The sequence below is a fragment of the Lynx canadensis genome, chromosome D1 (genome assembly GCF_007474595.2).
Source record: "Lynx canadensis isolate LIC74 chromosome D1, mLynCan4.pri.v2, whole genome shotgun sequence".
In the NCBI taxonomy this organism is placed as follows: domain Eukaryota; kingdom Metazoa; phylum Chordata; class Mammalia; order Carnivora; family Felidae; genus Lynx; species Lynx canadensis.
The window spans coordinates 107,198,415-107,215,079 of NC_044312.2; the positions used below are offsets into that span (position 1 = coordinate 107,198,415).

Genomic DNA, 16,665 nt, shown 5'->3' on the forward strand with positions numbered 1-16,665 from the left:
CTTTGGGAGAAAAAGAAGTAGGCTCTGTCCTATTGGCTCTCCCCTCCAAGGGTGTGTTGTCGCTCCAATTAGACTGGAAGCTCCCTGAGAGCCAGAGTGATTGCTGCTCCCTTTTAACAGCCACCGCACCTGGTCATGCAAAATGGCCGCGACCATGAAAACGCACGGGGCAAAAGAGAATCAGAATCAATGGCAACTGTTTTCTCCAGAGCGTATTAACATGCTTCCAGACAACAGCATCTTTATTCCTTCAATAAGTGCTGATCGAACATTGATAGAGGCCCTGCCCAGGCTCTATCCAGGCCAACTCTTGCACCCCCACGTCCTCCAAACTGGTCTCCACTGGAACCAGCCAGCTCACACCCCCCACCCCCCACCCCAGATTACCCACAGCTTCCCTGTTTTTCCATTAATGCACCAGACTCTTCCCAATCCATTGGTTCAAGAGGCTGGAGTCTTCTGTCTGTTTGTGCGTTTGTTTTCCGGCTCCTTGTCCTCATCTTCCTTATCCAGCCACCTGTCTCATTCTGTGGATTCTTCCTCCCAGATTTCTGCTCATTATCCCCCCATTCCGTTCGAGGATGGGTCCACGCTGGTCCCGAGAGAAACAGGATCCATGAGAGTTCCCAGTGACCTAGAAAGGGAATCCGATAGAAGAAAGGGCTAAGATGTGGAGCAAAATAGGTTCATCTGGGCATTGGTCCCTCCCTAGGCCCAGAGTTACACCCATTCAGTGGCAGGGATTGGGAAAGAAGCTGCTGGATCAGAGAACAGGGGAGAGTGAGGAACCCTGAGGTCCCTGACCGTGGATTAAGTTTCCCAGGCTACGAATTGGTTATTCATAGATAATTAGGTAAACTTGCCTCGGTTACAATCCGCAGCCAGTTAGAAGAAAATGTGCCTAGTGTCTGCTCGGGCCAGGACTGCTGGGGAAGTGACAGAGAAGGAGGTGGCAGCTGGACAGGAGCCATAAACCACAGCTTGTTACAGTCATTCATTCTTTAAATACATTTTGAGCACTTGCTCGGTGTCGGGCATTGCTTGGTACTGAGGGTGTAAGAATAAATTTGCCCTCATGGAACGTATAGTCAGGAAGGAGGGGGGGGGGAGAGACAAACATTAAACGATTCTTCAATATAGAATGATGAGTATGGTAAGTGCTCTGAGGGAAAAGTCCAGGGGTAGGGAGCTGGGGTGGGGGTGGGGGGCCACCAGCCTGGGGCAGGGGAAGCCCCTCTGGGTTCAATGTCAGGGTCAGCAGCAGCCCTTTCCCCTCCCCCACAAGTTCCCCTCACTCTGGCTCAGGAAGAGGGATTTTCCCTCTCCCACCCCCGGACAGACCAACAGGGTCTCATATTCAGTCTTGGGGGTCCAGGCTGAATTGTGCTCTGCTCCCAAAAATCATTATGTTGAAGTCCTAACCCCGGTAACTGTAGAATGAGACTATATTTGGACAAAAGGCCTTTAAAAGGGTCATTAGGGTAAAATGAGTTCCTATGAGTAGCATCCAAGATGACTGGACCACTTACAAGAAGAGATTAGGTCACAAACACACAGATCAAGGAGCGACCCCCCTGCACGCCAAGGAGAGGGGTCTCAGGGAAAAAAAAATCCTTTCCAACACCTTGATCTTGGGCCTCTAGCCTCCAGAACTGTGAGAAAATGAACATCTGTTGTGCAAGCAGGGACAACAGGCCGACTAAGACACCCTCCTTCTGCATTCAGACGAGGACAGGATTCTCCACCTCGGCTTCTCCTCCACAGGGGGGAGGGGGGAGGGTGACCCTCTGATCGAATTTCCCAAGGCAAAGCGCCTTTAGCGGCCCAGCTCCTCCTACCTCCTACCCGGCAAGATCTGAACAAGGCTCTTGGCTCTGCACCCCAAGCCCCGCCAGTTAAGCCCTAAGACAGTGAGTGCCTCTCATGCATCAACGTCACCTGGAGAGCGTGTGCAAATGCAGATTCCTGCGCCCTAGCCCTGCCCCCAGAGTCTTCTCCAGTAGGTCTGGGGTGGGGCCTGAAAGTTTGCATTTCTACCGAGCCTGCTAACAAGCCACACTGCTGCCGCCCTTGAGAGGCTCTGACCGAGATGCCTTTCCCCAGAGGCGCCCCTGCACTTGCCCCTGGATTAGAGCAGCGGCTGACTCCTCCCTCTGCTAAGGCGCCCTGGAGCCTCGGCCCAGCCTGGTCCTGCAGAGAATTCCCTGCTGCCGGCGTGGTCGGATCCTGGGACCTCCCAACTCAAGATTAAGTTGAGACATTGTGCTGCCTTGTAGAGGGAAGGCTTTATTGGAATTTGAACCAGAACTGGAGCGACTCTAGTCCAAAGATTCCTGGGGGATCTTGATAAAGATCCGACCCTTCCCCCACGCGCCCCCCAGACACAGACCTCCCGTGGAAACACTCTTCTGGAGTCGCTGAATATACAGATGAGCAAAGGGAGTCACAGAGAGGGCAAGTGACTTGTCCTAGGGCACACAGCACATTACAGCAGCGGCTGGGTGAGAACCCAGGCTCCCTTCAGCACCGGGTGGGTCCCGCCCTCTGCACCTCGCTGCTTTTTCTGAGCTTCAAGGGGTGCCCCTCTCTTTCTGCCCCTTTCTCCCCATCCCCTGCCTCCTTTCTGGTGACCGCAGCTGGGCCCTGGCATTTTTAGCCGAAGCCGAAATGGAGCCTCAAGGGACTGTAATCTTGCAAAAGGGAGAAAAGTGGAGGAAGGGGCAGGGCAAACGAGGGGAAGAGATGAAAACCTCATGGCAGGAAGGGAGTAGGGAATGGGAAGCCACGGAATGGTGGCCAAGAAGTGGGGGCGGGGCTTCTCGGGGGACCTGGCCACGTGCACCATCACCCCTGCCTTTGACTGGGGAGAGCTCCCATGGGAGCCCCAGAAACCACAAACCCTCCGAGGCCTTAGAAGAGCCTGCCTCTGCCCTCCCTCTGCGACAGCTCTGTGCTCCAGACCTGGGTGTACACGGTGGGGGCGGGGAGCTGGTTGGCCAGCTGCTTAGTTAGTTCAAGCTTCCTGCTCCTGGACTCGGATTTCTGCTGCCAGCCCCAAGCCAGCCGGTGGGACTGGAGCTGGGGTGTGGACCAGGGGTAGACCGCTGCCCGGACCTGCCCTCCCAGGCCGGCTCCAGGAGGCACTGGGGCCCGGCTGGGCCAGGTGAGGCTAACAGCTGGGAGAGCTGTCCTGGCACCAAGGATCCTGCCGGGGGGCAGGCGAGTCAGTGGGGGCAGGGCTCCTGGAATCCGGATCAGCAGGTCGAGCTGGAGGCCCTCCACCCCCATGTCACCCGGAGAAAAACCGGACCCACTTCCCGACAACTTCATCCTGCAGCCACCAGTTTTCCACCCGGTGAGCAGCCACTGTGGTCTGGAATCTCCAGGTTTTGGGGCTCCCCCCACCCCAGCGGGGCCCAGACTCCCCGGCGGTGGGTGGAGAGGCCTTTAATCTTGGGCCCTTCTCCCCCTGCACCTGCCCACGGACTCTGGAAGGCCCTCCTGAGCTTAGCAAAGTAGCTGACCAGCTAATTCCCATTTGGGTGGGAACGATCGTTGAGCTCACAGGGTCCTCACATTTTAAAAGCAGTAGAGCCTGCCGGAAGTCAGTGCTGTGCTCCTGCTGCAAGACAGGGGGCTGGGAGGCTCTGGGCTCCGGGGTAGTGCCCCTGGGGGGGAGCCACTGAGTACCTAGGGTACTCTCCTCTCCAGCCTGGAAGAGAGTCAGGTTATCCAACTCAGGGATGGCCATGGGGGTCCCCTCACTTCGTCCTCTTGCTCAGTGCCCTCACAGATTTTCTATTTTTTGTTTTCCTTTTAAATGTTTGCTTATTTTGAGGTGGGGAGGGGCAGAGACAGAGGGAGAGAGAGAATCCCAAACAGGCTCCATGCTGTTAGCACGGAACCCAACACAGGGCTCGATCTCACGAACCGTGAGATCGTGACGCAAGTGGAAACCAAGAGTGGGGCGCTTAACCAGCTGAGCCACCCAGGCGCCCCCATGCAGATTTTCTGAAGTCTGGCCCTGCTTTACGGAAGGCTGACCGCCCAGCACACTCCGCCCTCCCCTCACTGAGCACTAATTATCACTTTCTCTTTACTTGGCCCTCTCCCCCCAGGAGAGCTGCATCAGGTCCCTAGTTATAGGCCAGGCCCAGAGCCTGGGAAGTGGGAGGGACCGAGGTGCTGAGCCCGGTCAGCTGTGGGGCAGCCGCTGCCCAGGTCACGACCACTCCCCTCTTTGCACGCTGCCAGCTCCTGCCTGGAGGGCAGCACTGTTGGGGCTCAGCTCCTTCTAGGTGGTTCGGGCTTCTAAAGGCTCCTGGGAGCTGGAGAACACACGTATGCCCACGCGGAGCTGCTACATGTTCACATTCGTTCTGCAGACACCTATTCAGAGCCCATGCTGTGCCCCGCCAGGTGCTGAGCACAGAAGGGGAAGACAGGGCTTCAGTTTTGAGCGGCCTGGGCCTCCCGGGCCCCTGGTCTCCCTTTAAGCCAGCCAACCACCAAGCCAGCCATGCGAGTGAAGTGTGCTGGGAACAGCAGGGAAGGGAAGGGAAAACTCGGGCGCCATAGTGGACAATGCTTGGAGAAGGAGGTGTCGGAGAACCTTGAAAGTCAAGTTGGATTTCACAGCGTGGAGGGAGAGCACAGGAAGCAGGCCCAAAAAGGTAGGGACCGGGAAACTTGTGTGGTATGTTTTAGGAATTCCGCACAGCTTCTGTGTGGGGAAAGGTGAGCCTGGGAAGGAAGGCTGGGCCACCATTGGGTATCTCTCCAGGCGTCTATATCAAGGTCCCAACTTGTCCATCCCTCTGCCCGCCCAACCACCCCCATTTTCTGGGCTCTGGCCAGTAAATGGTCCTTAAGAAACCTCAATACCAGGCTTCTAGAGGCCAAGATGGCATCCAATGGACACGGCCATTGTCCATTGCCAATACCAAGCCAATACCAAGCTTCTAGAGGCCAAGATGGCATCCAATGGACAAGGCATCCAGATGGCAAACCTTGCTTGGGCTTGTGCCCGAGGAGCTGGGGAGAGGGGCAGGGCTGGTGCTCCAAGGGGGCGATGGAACTGAACTCGGCCTCCCCAGGGCAACGTGGCTTTGACATGTGAAGGTCCAGGAAAGGGGAGAAGGTGGAAGAGAACAGACCTTTCAAGGAAAACTGATTTTTCTCCATGAGGGCAGTTTCCGTTTGGGGCTGGAGAGTCGAGTCGTCTCGTTCCTCTTCTCCCCCCACCCACCTGGTCCTAGTAAAGCCCTCTCTCCAACCCCGTACGGATAGGTCCCTCCCCCTTGTTCAGGTGGTTCCTTACGTGACGACAATTTTCGGTGGCCTGCGTGCAGGCAAGATGGTCACGCTCCAGGGAGTGGTCCCTCTCGACGCACGCAGGTAAGGGCGTGCTCCGTGGGGAGCTGGCGGCCCCTCTCTGCCTTCGGGGTCCCTGGGGGTCTCTGACCAGGGGTGCCCACCAGGTTCCAGGTAGACTTCCAGTGCGGCTGCAGCGTGCATCCCCGGCCGGACATCGCCATCCATTTCAACCCTCGCTTCCACACCACCAAGCCCCACGTCATCTGCAACACCCTGTACCTCGAGCGCTGGCAGGCCGAGGCCCGGTGGCCCCGCCTGGGCCTGCAGAGAGGAGCCAGCTTCCTCATCCTCTTTCTCTTCGGAAATGAGGAAATGAAGGTGAGGGCGGAGGGGGTGGGCCTCGGGGCCTAGAACCTGCTAGACACGGCGATGCCCTTCCGCTCCTCCTTCCTTCAGCTTGATGCCCCGGGTCACTGCGTTGAGGGGCATTGCCGGGAGGGCTTGAGAACCAAGAGGCCCAAGCAGCCGCCAAGCCCAGTTCCAAGCTGCCCCTGGGCCCACACGGCCTGGTACGCGGGGCAGCAAGAAGGCCCTGTCGTGCCTGACCCTCCAGGGGGCGCTACCGCCATGGTCATAGCAAGTACCTGGAGAGAGGCTGCACTGTGCAGGACTCTGCTCCAGCCCTTCAATATCAGCTCACTGAATCCTCACCGCGTCTCTGATGAGGTGGGTCCCCACCAGGGAGGGGAGCGGAGCAGGGGCAGAGCGGGCAGGGGGCAGGGAGAGAGAGCTCCACCTCGAGGCTTTCACCGCTGATGTGAACTCCTGCCAGAAAGATGCCAGGACCTTGACCTCCCCGGGGGAAAGGGGAGCTGGGGGGGGGGGGGGAGCCAGCAGTGGACGGAGGGCCCTGGGGTGTAGGGGTCACGCGGCCTCCTGGACCTCTACTTCCTCACCTGTGGATGGGGCTGCTGGGGCCGCTAGGGCAAATGGGGAACAGCATGGGGAAAGTGCTGTGTCCCAGGCAGAGGGACACAGAGGGACAGTGAGAGGTGCATTGGTTCCAAGGCCGGATCTGCCGCCCGCCAGCTGTGCAACCTCGGGAAGGTCGCATAAGCTCCCCAAACCCTTGGGCACCTCGTCTGTAAATCGTGCCTGTCTCTTAGAGCTCATGTCAAGTTAAATGAGGGACATTCTAGGTGAGGGTGCCCACCGTGGCCTGGCACGTATCAATTCAGCGTGCATCCAGGGCTGCTGCGCTGTCTGTCCGTCCCTCCAGGTGAGCGTGAACGGACAGCACTTTCTCCACTACCGCTACCGGCTCCCGCTGTCCCGTGTGGACACCCTGGGCATATTTGGTGACATCTTGGTGGAGGCCGTTGGGTTCCTGAACATCAGCGTGAGTTCCCTTGGGGCCAACGTACGTCCAAGTGGATGCGTAGACAGGCCCAGGTCCCCCTGCCGCCCCAGACAGGCCCTGTCACACCAGTTACAACCAAAGTGGAAGGGGGCCATCAAGGTGTGGGATGTGAGCGGGATGAGAAGGGGACCACAGAAGGGGACCCAAGAGCAACGGCCAGGAAATGAATCACTCGGACACTTGGCACCATGGGGCCCAAACAGCAGCCAGCTATGCCATTCGCACCCGAGGAGCTTGTTAAAAATGCAGATTCCGAGGGGCACCTGGGCGGTTCAGTCGGTTAAACGTCCGACGCCGGCTCAGGTCACGACCTCGCAGTTTGTGAGTTCGAGCCCCGGGTCGGGCTCTGTGCTCACAGCTCGGAGCCCGCCTCCCGTTCTGTGTCTCCCTCTCTCGCTGCCCCTCCCCTGCCCGCGCTCCGTCCTTCTCTCTAAAAACATAAGTAAACATTAAAAAATAAATTAAAATCCCGTGTGTTGCTTTTTCTCTTTCCTGACAGCCATTTGCAGAGGGCGGCATTGAGTATCCGGTCGGATATGTGAGTCTCTGGGGAGCAAGGTCGGCCCTTGCGGTTCCAGCCACACTCGCTGAGCCACTGAGCTCCCTCCTCCCCCCTGGCCTGACCTCCTTGATAAGAGCCAGCTGCCCCTTCCGTCCCTGCACGGTTGCCATGGATACCGCTGGCCCCACTCCAATCCCAAGGCAGCCTGGCCTTTCCTCTCCCAGTCCAAGCTGGGGTGGCTTGGGAAGATGGGTGGGGTAGGCTGGCTGCCCAGTATGGCCATCAGAAGATCCCTCTGGGGGGCGGGGCGGGGGGGGGGGCTGCTTTCTGTTCCCAACCCGGGGAGGAAGCTGGGGTTGGCCTGCAGGACAGAAGGGGAGATGAGGCCCAAGGCCACACAATAAGTGAATGACAGACCCTCTCTCCGGTTCCTCCCCATTTTCCCAGAACTGATGTGTGAATCCAAGAGGGCGCCCCCTGGGGCTCCGATCATTCACCTGCATTGTCTTTAGAGAGATAAACCCCAAATGCCCTCAATTCTTTTTTTTTCAACATTTATTTTTTTATTTTTGGGACAGAGAGAGACAGAGCATGAACGGGGGAGGGGCAGAAGAGAGGGAGACACAGAATCGGAAACAGGCTCCAGGCTCTGAGCCATCAGCCCAGAGCCCGACGCGGGGCTCGAACTCACGGACCGCGAGATCATGACCTGGCTGAAGTCGGACGCTTAACCGACTGCGCCACCCAGGCGCCCCATGCCCTCAATTCTTAATAACAATATTAAGAGGCTCTCTCCCACCGAGCAAACACCACATGATCTCCATGCCCCTTCTCTTCCCTTGACAGCCCCTCCTGCTGAAGAGCCCCAGCCTGGTGAGTGACCTCCCGCCTGGGTCTGGTGGAGGTGTCGTCCTGGGAGGGCACCCCCCACCCACCCCCGCCCCCGCCCTGGTGGGAAATGGCCTCAGCACCAAAGTCTCCCCTTCCTTTATAGAAGAAACCTGTGGGCTGCGGGTGGGCCAGGCTGCTTCCGGCTGAGGCTCCCACTTCTTGTCTTTTCTCCATTGATTCTGCACACAATTATTTGATACTCTTCTGTGCCAGGCCCGGTGCGAGGCTCTAGGATAGAGGGACTAGCCAGTCTCAGCCCTCCAATGGATCGCAGGCTGGTGGGGGAGACAGAGCAGTGAACAGGCCATCACAATTCAGGGTGCAGCGCTGGGGGACATACCTGGTGCTCGGACCGCGGGAGAGGGGGGTGGCCACAGAGCTCTACCCTGAAGGGCCAGGGAGAGTCGAGCGCAGGAGACCACGCATGCAGTAGGTGTTTAATAAATGAGCAAAGCTGAGTCTTCTCCTGGCTGCAGGCCCAAGGTCAGACTTCCCCCGCTCCAGGGCTCCACGGCCCCTGGGGGGCGCCAGCCCTCTCCATGCCCCTCTATGTGTCCCTTCTCACTTATCTCCGTCCCCCTACAGGAGGTGCCCTGCTCTCGGGCCCTTCCCAAGGGTCTCTGGCCGGGACAGGTGATCGTACTGCGGGGGCTGGTCTTGCCAGAGCCAAAGGAGTAAGTATGCAGATGGGAGGGAGAGAGAAGCAGCTCTGAGCCACGCACGAGCTTTGCAAGAATTTCCTCTTTCGTCTCCAACACCACCGCTCAATCGCTGAGTCTGTGGTTGGGACAGGTGCTCAGGCTGCCTCCGTGGCCCCGACAGCCCCAGTGCTGGGAGTATCTTCCCCGCCGGTACATCTGGGCGGGCCAACCAGCCTCTCGTCGCAGGTCCCAGCTGGGACTTCGGGAAAGGTCCTTTAAAGGCTCAGGCTGAGACCCAGAGGGCAAACTCCACCTCCCAGGGCGCCCCAGAGAGGAGGCATTGGGAGCTTGGAGCGACACACGAACTACACGGGCGCTGCCTGACCTCTCCCACAGGGGGCGCTCCTGCACCATTCCCTAAACCCCAGGGCTCCGAGCCAGACTAGTCTTTTCTTCCTTTCTCCCCTCCTTTCCTCCTTTCCTGTCTCCTTTCCTTCTTGCTGGAATCACGCTGGATTTCATGACTTTTCCGGGCCAGATCTTCCGGGTGTGACTTCTGCTGAGGACACTTCCTCCCTGTGCACCCTCAAGGCAGTTTCTTTTCCCTTCTGGGCTTCAATTTCCTTGTCTGTAAAAAGTGGTCATAATACTGCCAGCTTCAGGGGTGGGTACAGGCTTAGAATTGTGCCAAGCACATAGTAAGGGCTCCACAAATGTGGTAGGGGCACAATTGTCTCCGCGGAGGGGCAGGAGAGGAAGGAGCGTGCCCCGTATTCTCCCTTTCTGTTTTGGTTTTGGTTTTAATTTTTTTTTATTTTTTTCAACGTTTATTTATTTTTGGGACAGAGAGAGACAGAGCATGAACAGGGGAGGGGCAGAGAGAGAGGGAGACACAGAATCGGAAACAGGCTCCAGGCTCTGAGCCATCAGCCCAGAGCCTGACGCGGGGCTCGAACTCACGGACCGCGAGATCGTGACCTGGCTGAAGTTGGACGCTTAACCGACTGCGCCACCCAGGCGCCCCTTGGTTTTGGTTTTTAAAGCACTGACCTCACTAGACTGTTGCCCTGCACGCTCTTGATCAGGCCTGCGAGCTCTGGGACAGGCTGGCAACACAGCCCTGGAGGGCACCGACCTCCACAGCCTGGCACAACTGGGTTGGAATCCTGGTTTTGCCTCCTATAAACTATGTGCTCTTGGGGAAGTCACTACACCTCTCTGAGGCTGGAGTCCCGAGTTTCCCCATCAGAAGTAAAAGAAAGATCGTCTCCGTCATAAAGGGAAAATGAAAGAGTTCCCAGCGATAGGAGGAACACCCTCCCCAACAAAACTTGGAGACATGACACCAGCTTTACATCCTAGCTCAAAGTCTAATGGTCATTTATATTTTTTTTTTTTGAGATTTAATGATCTATTTTAATTTTTTATCTTTTTTGAATCCAAATATATATTTTTTTCAGGAGTAGAATTTAGTGATTCATCACTTACATCTCCCTTACATATAACACCCAGTGATCATCCCAACCAGGGCCCTCCTTAATGCCCCTCACCCCCTCACCCCCTTAGCCCATCCCCCCACCCAACGCCCCACCAGCAACCCTCAGTTTGTTCTGTATTTAGGAGTCTCTTGTGGTTTGTCTCCCTCTCTGGTTTTATATTATTTTTGCTTCGCTTCCCTTACGTTCATCTGTTTTGTATCTTAGATTCCACATATGAATGAAATCATATGATATTTGCCTTTCTCTGACTGACTTATTTCACTTCGCATAATGCACTTTAGTTCCATCCATGTCGTTGCGGATGGCAAGATTTCATTCTTTTTCATTGTCGAGTAATATTCCATTGCCTTTTAGTTTTGTTGACTATTTCCTTTGCTGTGCAGAAGCTTTTTATCTTGATGTGGTCCCAATAGTTCATTTTTGCTTTTGTTTCCCTTGCCTCTGGAGACATGTCAAGAAGTTTCTGCAGCCGAGGTCAAAGAAGTTGTTGCCTGTTTTCTTGTCTAGGATTTTGATGGCTTCCTGTCTTATGTTTAGGTCTTTTTATCCATTTTGAGTTTATTTTTGTGTCTGGCGTAAGAAAGGGGTCCAGGTTCATTTCTCTGCTTGTCGCTGTCCAGTTTTCCCAGCACCACTTGCTGAAGAGACGGTCTTTTTTCCATTGGATATTCTTTCCTGCTTTGTCAAAGATTAGTTGGCCACACGTTTGTGGGTCCGTTTCTGGGTTCTCTATTCTGTTCCATGGATCTGTTTTTGTGCCAGTACCATACTGTCTTGATGATTACAGCTTTGTAGTATAGCTTGAAGTCCGGGATTGTGATGTCTCCAGCTTTGGTTTTCTTTTTCAGGATTGCTTTGGCTATTTGGGGTCTTTTCTGGTTCCATCCAAATTTTAGGATTGTTTGTTCTAGCTCTGTGATGAATGCTCGTGCTATTTTGGTAGGAATTGCATTGAATATGTAGATTGCTTTGGGTAGTATCGGTATTTTAACAATATTTGTTCTTTCAATCCATAAGCATGGAATGTTTTTCCATTTCTTTGTATCGTCTTCAATTTCTTTCACAAACTTTCTATAGTTCTATAGTTTTCAGTTTTACAGATTTTCCACCGCTTTGGTTGGGTTTATTCCTGGGTGTTTTCTGGTTTTTACTATAATTGTGAATGGGATCGATTCCTTGATTTCTCTTTCTGCCGCTTCATTGTTGGTGTAGAGAAATGCAACCAATGAAAAGTCAAATGGTTATTATTAGTGACACGGCAAGTCATTTAACTGCTCTTTCTCAAGGACATCGAATTCACATGCCCTCAGAGGCCTGACAGGTCACAGAAATAGCGAAGCGCTGGGCTGGGAAGGCAAAGTGGAAAGAATATTTCCATAGACCCGCTCATGCCAGATCTTCTGATTATTTTTTTTTTTTAATTTTTTTTTTCCAACATTTTTATTTATTTTTGGGACAGAGAGAGACAGAGCATGAACGGGGGAGGGGCAGAGAGAGAGGGAGACACAGAATCGGAAACAGGCTCCAGGCTCCGAGCCATCAGCCCAGAGCCTGACGCGGGGCTCGAACTCACGGACGGCGAGATCGTGACCTGGCTGAAGTCGGACGCTTAACCGACTGCGCCACCCAGGCGCCCCTCTTCTGATTATTTTAAAAGAGAAGCTGGACGCCACTTTTGTACAAACCTTCTCAACTTTTGACCACAGTAGAAGTCGAAGAACACGATGGAACAGCCTGGACATTTCTCCAGGCCACTTCAGCCATGGGCCGCCCACATCAAGGCATAGCACGGTGCCTGGCATTTAGCAAGCCTGCAACAAATGTTGGCTGTTACTGTTGTTTTCTGGAAGCGACCGTGGCTTGAATTGGACAGAGAGAGTAGGAGTTAGAGGACATGGAACTCGCCTGCATTAAACATCTGTCCTTTCCTCTCCAGCCCTCCCCCCAGTCCCTGAGGCTATGGGGGTGTGGCTACAGCTGCCAAGAGGTTCCACAGAACTTCTCTAGGTGTCTGTGGGGGGGAGCCTGTTGCCCGGCCTGGGGCTGTGCTGGATAGGGCCAAGCTGGGGTGGGAACGCTGAATTCTTAGGCCAATGGGAAGACAAAGACTTTTCTGGGGAAGCACAGGGGCAAGGGTCTGGGGCTGGAGGCAGGGTCCCTGCCTTCCAAGCTTCTTCCCAGTGGTGAGCCCTTGCCGGCCCCCACCCAAGGCTGGAAATGTACGGGGCGTCCTCCTGGCCCAGGTCCAGCAGGATCCCTTTTCCACACGTTGCCCTCGCATGGGCATCCTGGCCTCCCAACTGTCAACCGCCTCCTGCTAAGGGGTCCGTCACCAGCAGCTTCGGGGGTTTTGTTTCAAAGGTGACTTTGGAAGCTCCCAAGACATGAGACAGAATCTGGCTCCCCTGTGAGGGGCAGACGCCAGGCAGCAGGAATCCCCCCAGATCTGGCGTCCTACATTGTTCGCATCGCAGCGCCAAGCCCCACAGCTCTTACTAGTACCAGAGTCAGTCTCGGAACTTCTTGTCCCCGTCGGTTATATGGGCCGATGAGCCTCCAGGCACAGGATTTCTGAGAGGACTCCGGAGAAGCTAACAGTAGGCGGTAAGACACCTCCTGTGTGCCAGGTATTTGCTAGATCTCCCGTCCGTTATCTCCTTTGTTCCTATCAGTGGCCCTATGAGATAGGTATTGTATTACATAGCAGTATTTTTAATTTTATTTTTATTCTTATTTTTTTAATGCTTATTTATTTTTGAGAGAGAGAGAGAGACAGAATGGGAGCAGGGAAGGGGCAGAGAGAGAGAGGGAGACCCAGAATCCGAAGCAGGCTCCAGGCTCTGTCAGCACGGTGCCCGATGCGGGGCTCGAACCCACAGACTGTGAGGTCATGACCTGAGCTGAAGTCAGACACTCAACCGACTGAGCCCCCCAGGCGCCCCCATAGTAGTATTTTCTAAACAATAGATGTGATTCGCGTGCTTATTACGGGCCAGGTCCCGTTCTCACACTTTACCTATGTTAACTCAGTTCTCACACAACTCACGAGGCAGGTACGGTACTCTTCTCCCCACTTTACAGATGAGGAGACTGAGGCACAGAGACAGTGCCTTGCCCAAGCTCGCAGGACTAGAAAGTACCAGAGCAGAGATGAAGCCGGGTAGCCTGGCTCTAACCCCTATAGCTATTTTCAAAACACTTAAGGCAACACCTGCCGTATGGTAAATACTGGTGAATACTGGCGACTACTGATATATCGATCCCCATTTTGCCGAAGGGGAAATGAGGCTCCGACAAGGTCACGTGCTCCCCCGCGGTCCCCGGCCAGTGGCTGCAGGTGTGCTCAGGTGTCCCCACCCCTCCGGGCCACCGAACCTTCCAGCTGCTCTCCCACATCCGCCCCTCCCCTCAGGATCCGGCAGCCACAGCTCAGGGGCGGCCCCTTCTCCGACCCCCTCTTGCAGCCTCACGCTGAGCCTGCGGGACGAGGCGGCTCACGTTCCTGTGACGCTCAGGGCTTCCTTCGCAGACAGAACTCTGGCCTGGATCGCGCCCTGGGGGTGCAAGAAGCTGATCTCGGCCCCCTTCCTGTTCTACCCCCGGCGATTTTTTGAGGTCAGTCCGAGCCCAGCGGCCTCATCCCGTCTGGCGGGAGCCGAAAGCCGCATTCCCGTGGGGAGGCAGGGGTGCGTCCTGGGGAGGGGTGGAGGATGCGGGGCTGGGGCCAGAGCCTGCCAGAGAAAACATCTGTGCCACGGCTCTCAACCCCCTACTCCCCAGACGCGGATTTAATTAATCGGGGCTGCCCCTGGCATTAGTGTTATTTATTTATTTTTTTAGATGAGATTTATTGTCAAACTGGTTTCCATACGACCCCCCCCCCCCCCCCGTGCTCATCGCGCCAGGCGCCCTCCTCCATGCCCATCACCCTCATTGGTGTTATTTAAGAAAAGAAAAAGCCCCCCTAATGACTCCAAAGTGCAGCCAGGGTTGAGCCCGCTGCTCGAGGGCACGCAGCCGGCACAGAGGGTGAAACTGAGGCCCAGGGCTGAGACGATCCTTGTGGAAAGGTCACAGTGATCTGGTGACAAGCGGGGCACCCAGTCCTGCCCTTTCCCACCACCGGGAGCCCTACGCTTCCCGTCTTTGTGACCTCTGAGCGGAGGGCTTGCTGGGTGGGGCATCGGGCAGGCAGTGCAGCGCCTGTCTGTCCGTCTGGGAGCCCGCGGGGCCCGCCTGTCCTTTTCCAGGTGCTGCTCCTGTGCCAGGAGGGAGGGCTGAAGCTGGCGCTCAACGGGCAGGGCCTGGGGGCCACCGGCGTGCACCGGCAGGTCCTGGAGCAGCTGCGGGAGCTCCGGATCAGTGGCAGCGTCCAGCTCTACTGTGTCCACTGCTGAGGAGTGAGCCAGGGGCCCCGCCAGGGAAGAGAAGGACCCGCCCACGCCCGGCACCCCTCGATGCGGCTCCGCTCTCCTCCCTTCGATACGCTGTGCGCCTGTCACCCCCCTGCTTTCGGAGGCCCCAGCCTGGGATTGGCACCCCCTGCGCGCACTCGCCTCTCATCCACAAGCACTCGGTCCCGGGGCCACGCTGTGTGCAAGGAAGGCTAAAAATGACTCTCCAGCGGGATGGCCGTGTGCCCGGCCACGGTGCTACTGCTGTGATTCCTGGTATATCTGGGGCGTTCCTGGTATGTCTGTTTATACCATCTGATTCTGTGGCCTCCACTTCCGGTGCTATTTTTCCTTGTGTTTTCAGCTTGCCTGCTTGCTGTCGGGTTGATGAAATCTTTATCACCCTCCCTACCTTTCTTGTCTTCTACTGGGTTGGAAGTTATAACTGCATTTACACTTCTGGTGGTTTTCCTTACTTTTTCTTTTTCTTTACTGTTTATTTATTTATTTTGAGAGAGAGAGAGAGAGAGAGAGAGAGAGAAAGCAAGTGGGGGAGGGGCAGAGAGAGAGGGAGAGAGAGAATCCCAGGCAGGCCTCCACACCGTATCAGGACAGAGCCCGACACGGAGCTCAAACTCACAAACCGTGAGATCATGACCTCACCTGAAATCAAGAGCCAGACGCTCAGCCGACTGAGCCACGCAGGCGCCCCATTTTTATCATTTTAGTAGTAGTAAGATCGACTTGGGAAATGGGTAAAATTCTGAGTTTTAACACGTACGGAGGTTTGTGTAACCACGACCGCCACAATCAGGACATGCGAAGACCCCATCACTCCAAAACCCTCTCTTGTGTCACTGCTTTGTAATCATACCTCCTTCATCCCTCCCCTAACCCCAGCAACCCGAGGATCTGTTTTCCACTCCTACGTGTGGCCTTTTTTGGAAATGCCGTATCAATGGAATCCTACAGTATCTGACCTGTTGAATCTGGTTCCTTTCATTGTGCATCATCGTTTTAGATCCTTCTAAGTAGCTGTCTGCATCAGGGACCAGTTCTCTTTATTGCTCAACAGTATTCCATTGTGCCACAGTTCATTTACCTACTGACCCATCGAAGAACACTTGGGTGGTTCCAGGTTTGGGCAGTCATGAGTAGAGGTACAAGTCTTTGATGAACGTGAGCTGTAATTTCTCTAGGGTAGGTACCTGGTAGTGCGATTTCTGGATCATACGATAAAGGCACCTTTGACTGTATCAGACACTGCCCAACAATTTTCCAGAGTATATTTCAGAGTGGCTGTGCCATTTTGCATTCCCACCAGCAACGTGGGAAACTTCTAGTGGTTCTGCATCCTCGTACTTGTGATTGTGGGGTTTTTTTTGTTTGGGTTTGGTTTTTGTTTTGTTTTTTGATTTTTTTAATATTTATTTTTGAGAGAGACACACACACAGAGCGGGAGCGGGGAAGAGGCAGAGAGAGAGGGAGACACAGAATCCAAAGTAGGTTCCAGTAGGTGTGGCAGCACAGAGCCTGATGCGGGGCTCGGACTCACGAACCGTGAGATCAAGACCTGAGCCGAAGGCGGATGCTCAACCGACTGAGCCACCCAGGCGCCCCTAGAGTTTTTTATTTTAGCCATCCTCATCTGTGTGAGGGGGATGTCATTGCGGGTTTTCATTTGCATTTCACTAATGGCTGAAGATGCTGAGCCTTTTTTTATATGCTGATTTGCCATCCGTGTATTCTCTGGTTCAGTGCCTGTTCTCTCCTTTGCTGTCGTTGTTGTTATTTTTTTCTAAGTAATCTTTACACCCGACGTGGGGCTCAAAGCTACAACCCCGAGATCAAGAGTCACGTGCTCCACCGACTGAGCCAGCCAAGCGCCCCTCTTTTCTCCATGTTTTAACTGAGTCGTTGGCCTTTTTACCCTTGACTTTGAAGGGTTCTTTATACAACCTGGACAGAAGTCCTTTGTCAAATATGCTATTTGTAAAGAATT

The 16,665-nt window shown here is 54.9% G+C and overlaps 1 protein-coding gene across 2 annotated transcripts; it reads left to right on the forward strand.

Annotated features, from left to right (window-relative positions):
- Positions 1-3,197: 3,197 nt before the first annotated feature.
- Positions 3,198-15,173, forward strand: LGALS12 (galectin 12). 2 transcript variants are annotated; one of them, XM_032594904.1, is made up of 8 exons: positions 3,198-3,355; positions 5,309-5,397; positions 5,481-5,694; positions 6,596-6,715; positions 7,236-7,274; positions 8,715-8,803; positions 13,734-13,884; positions 14,520-15,173. In XM_032594904.1, the coding sequence occupies exons 1-8, from the start codon at positions 3,287-3,289 to the stop codon at positions 14,664-14,666; spliced, it is 918 nt and encodes a 305-aa protein (XP_032450795.1). In that variant the 5' UTR covers positions 3,198-3,286; the 3' UTR covers positions 14,667-15,173. The 2 variants fall into 2 exon arrangements, with proteins under 2 accessions (XP_032450795.1, XP_032450794.1); XM_032594903.1 differs by lacking the exon at positions 3,198-3,355 and adding an exon at positions 8,085-8,111 and having other exon boundaries at positions 5,352-5,397.
- The last annotated feature ends 1,492 nt before the right edge of the window (positions 15,174-16,665 follow it).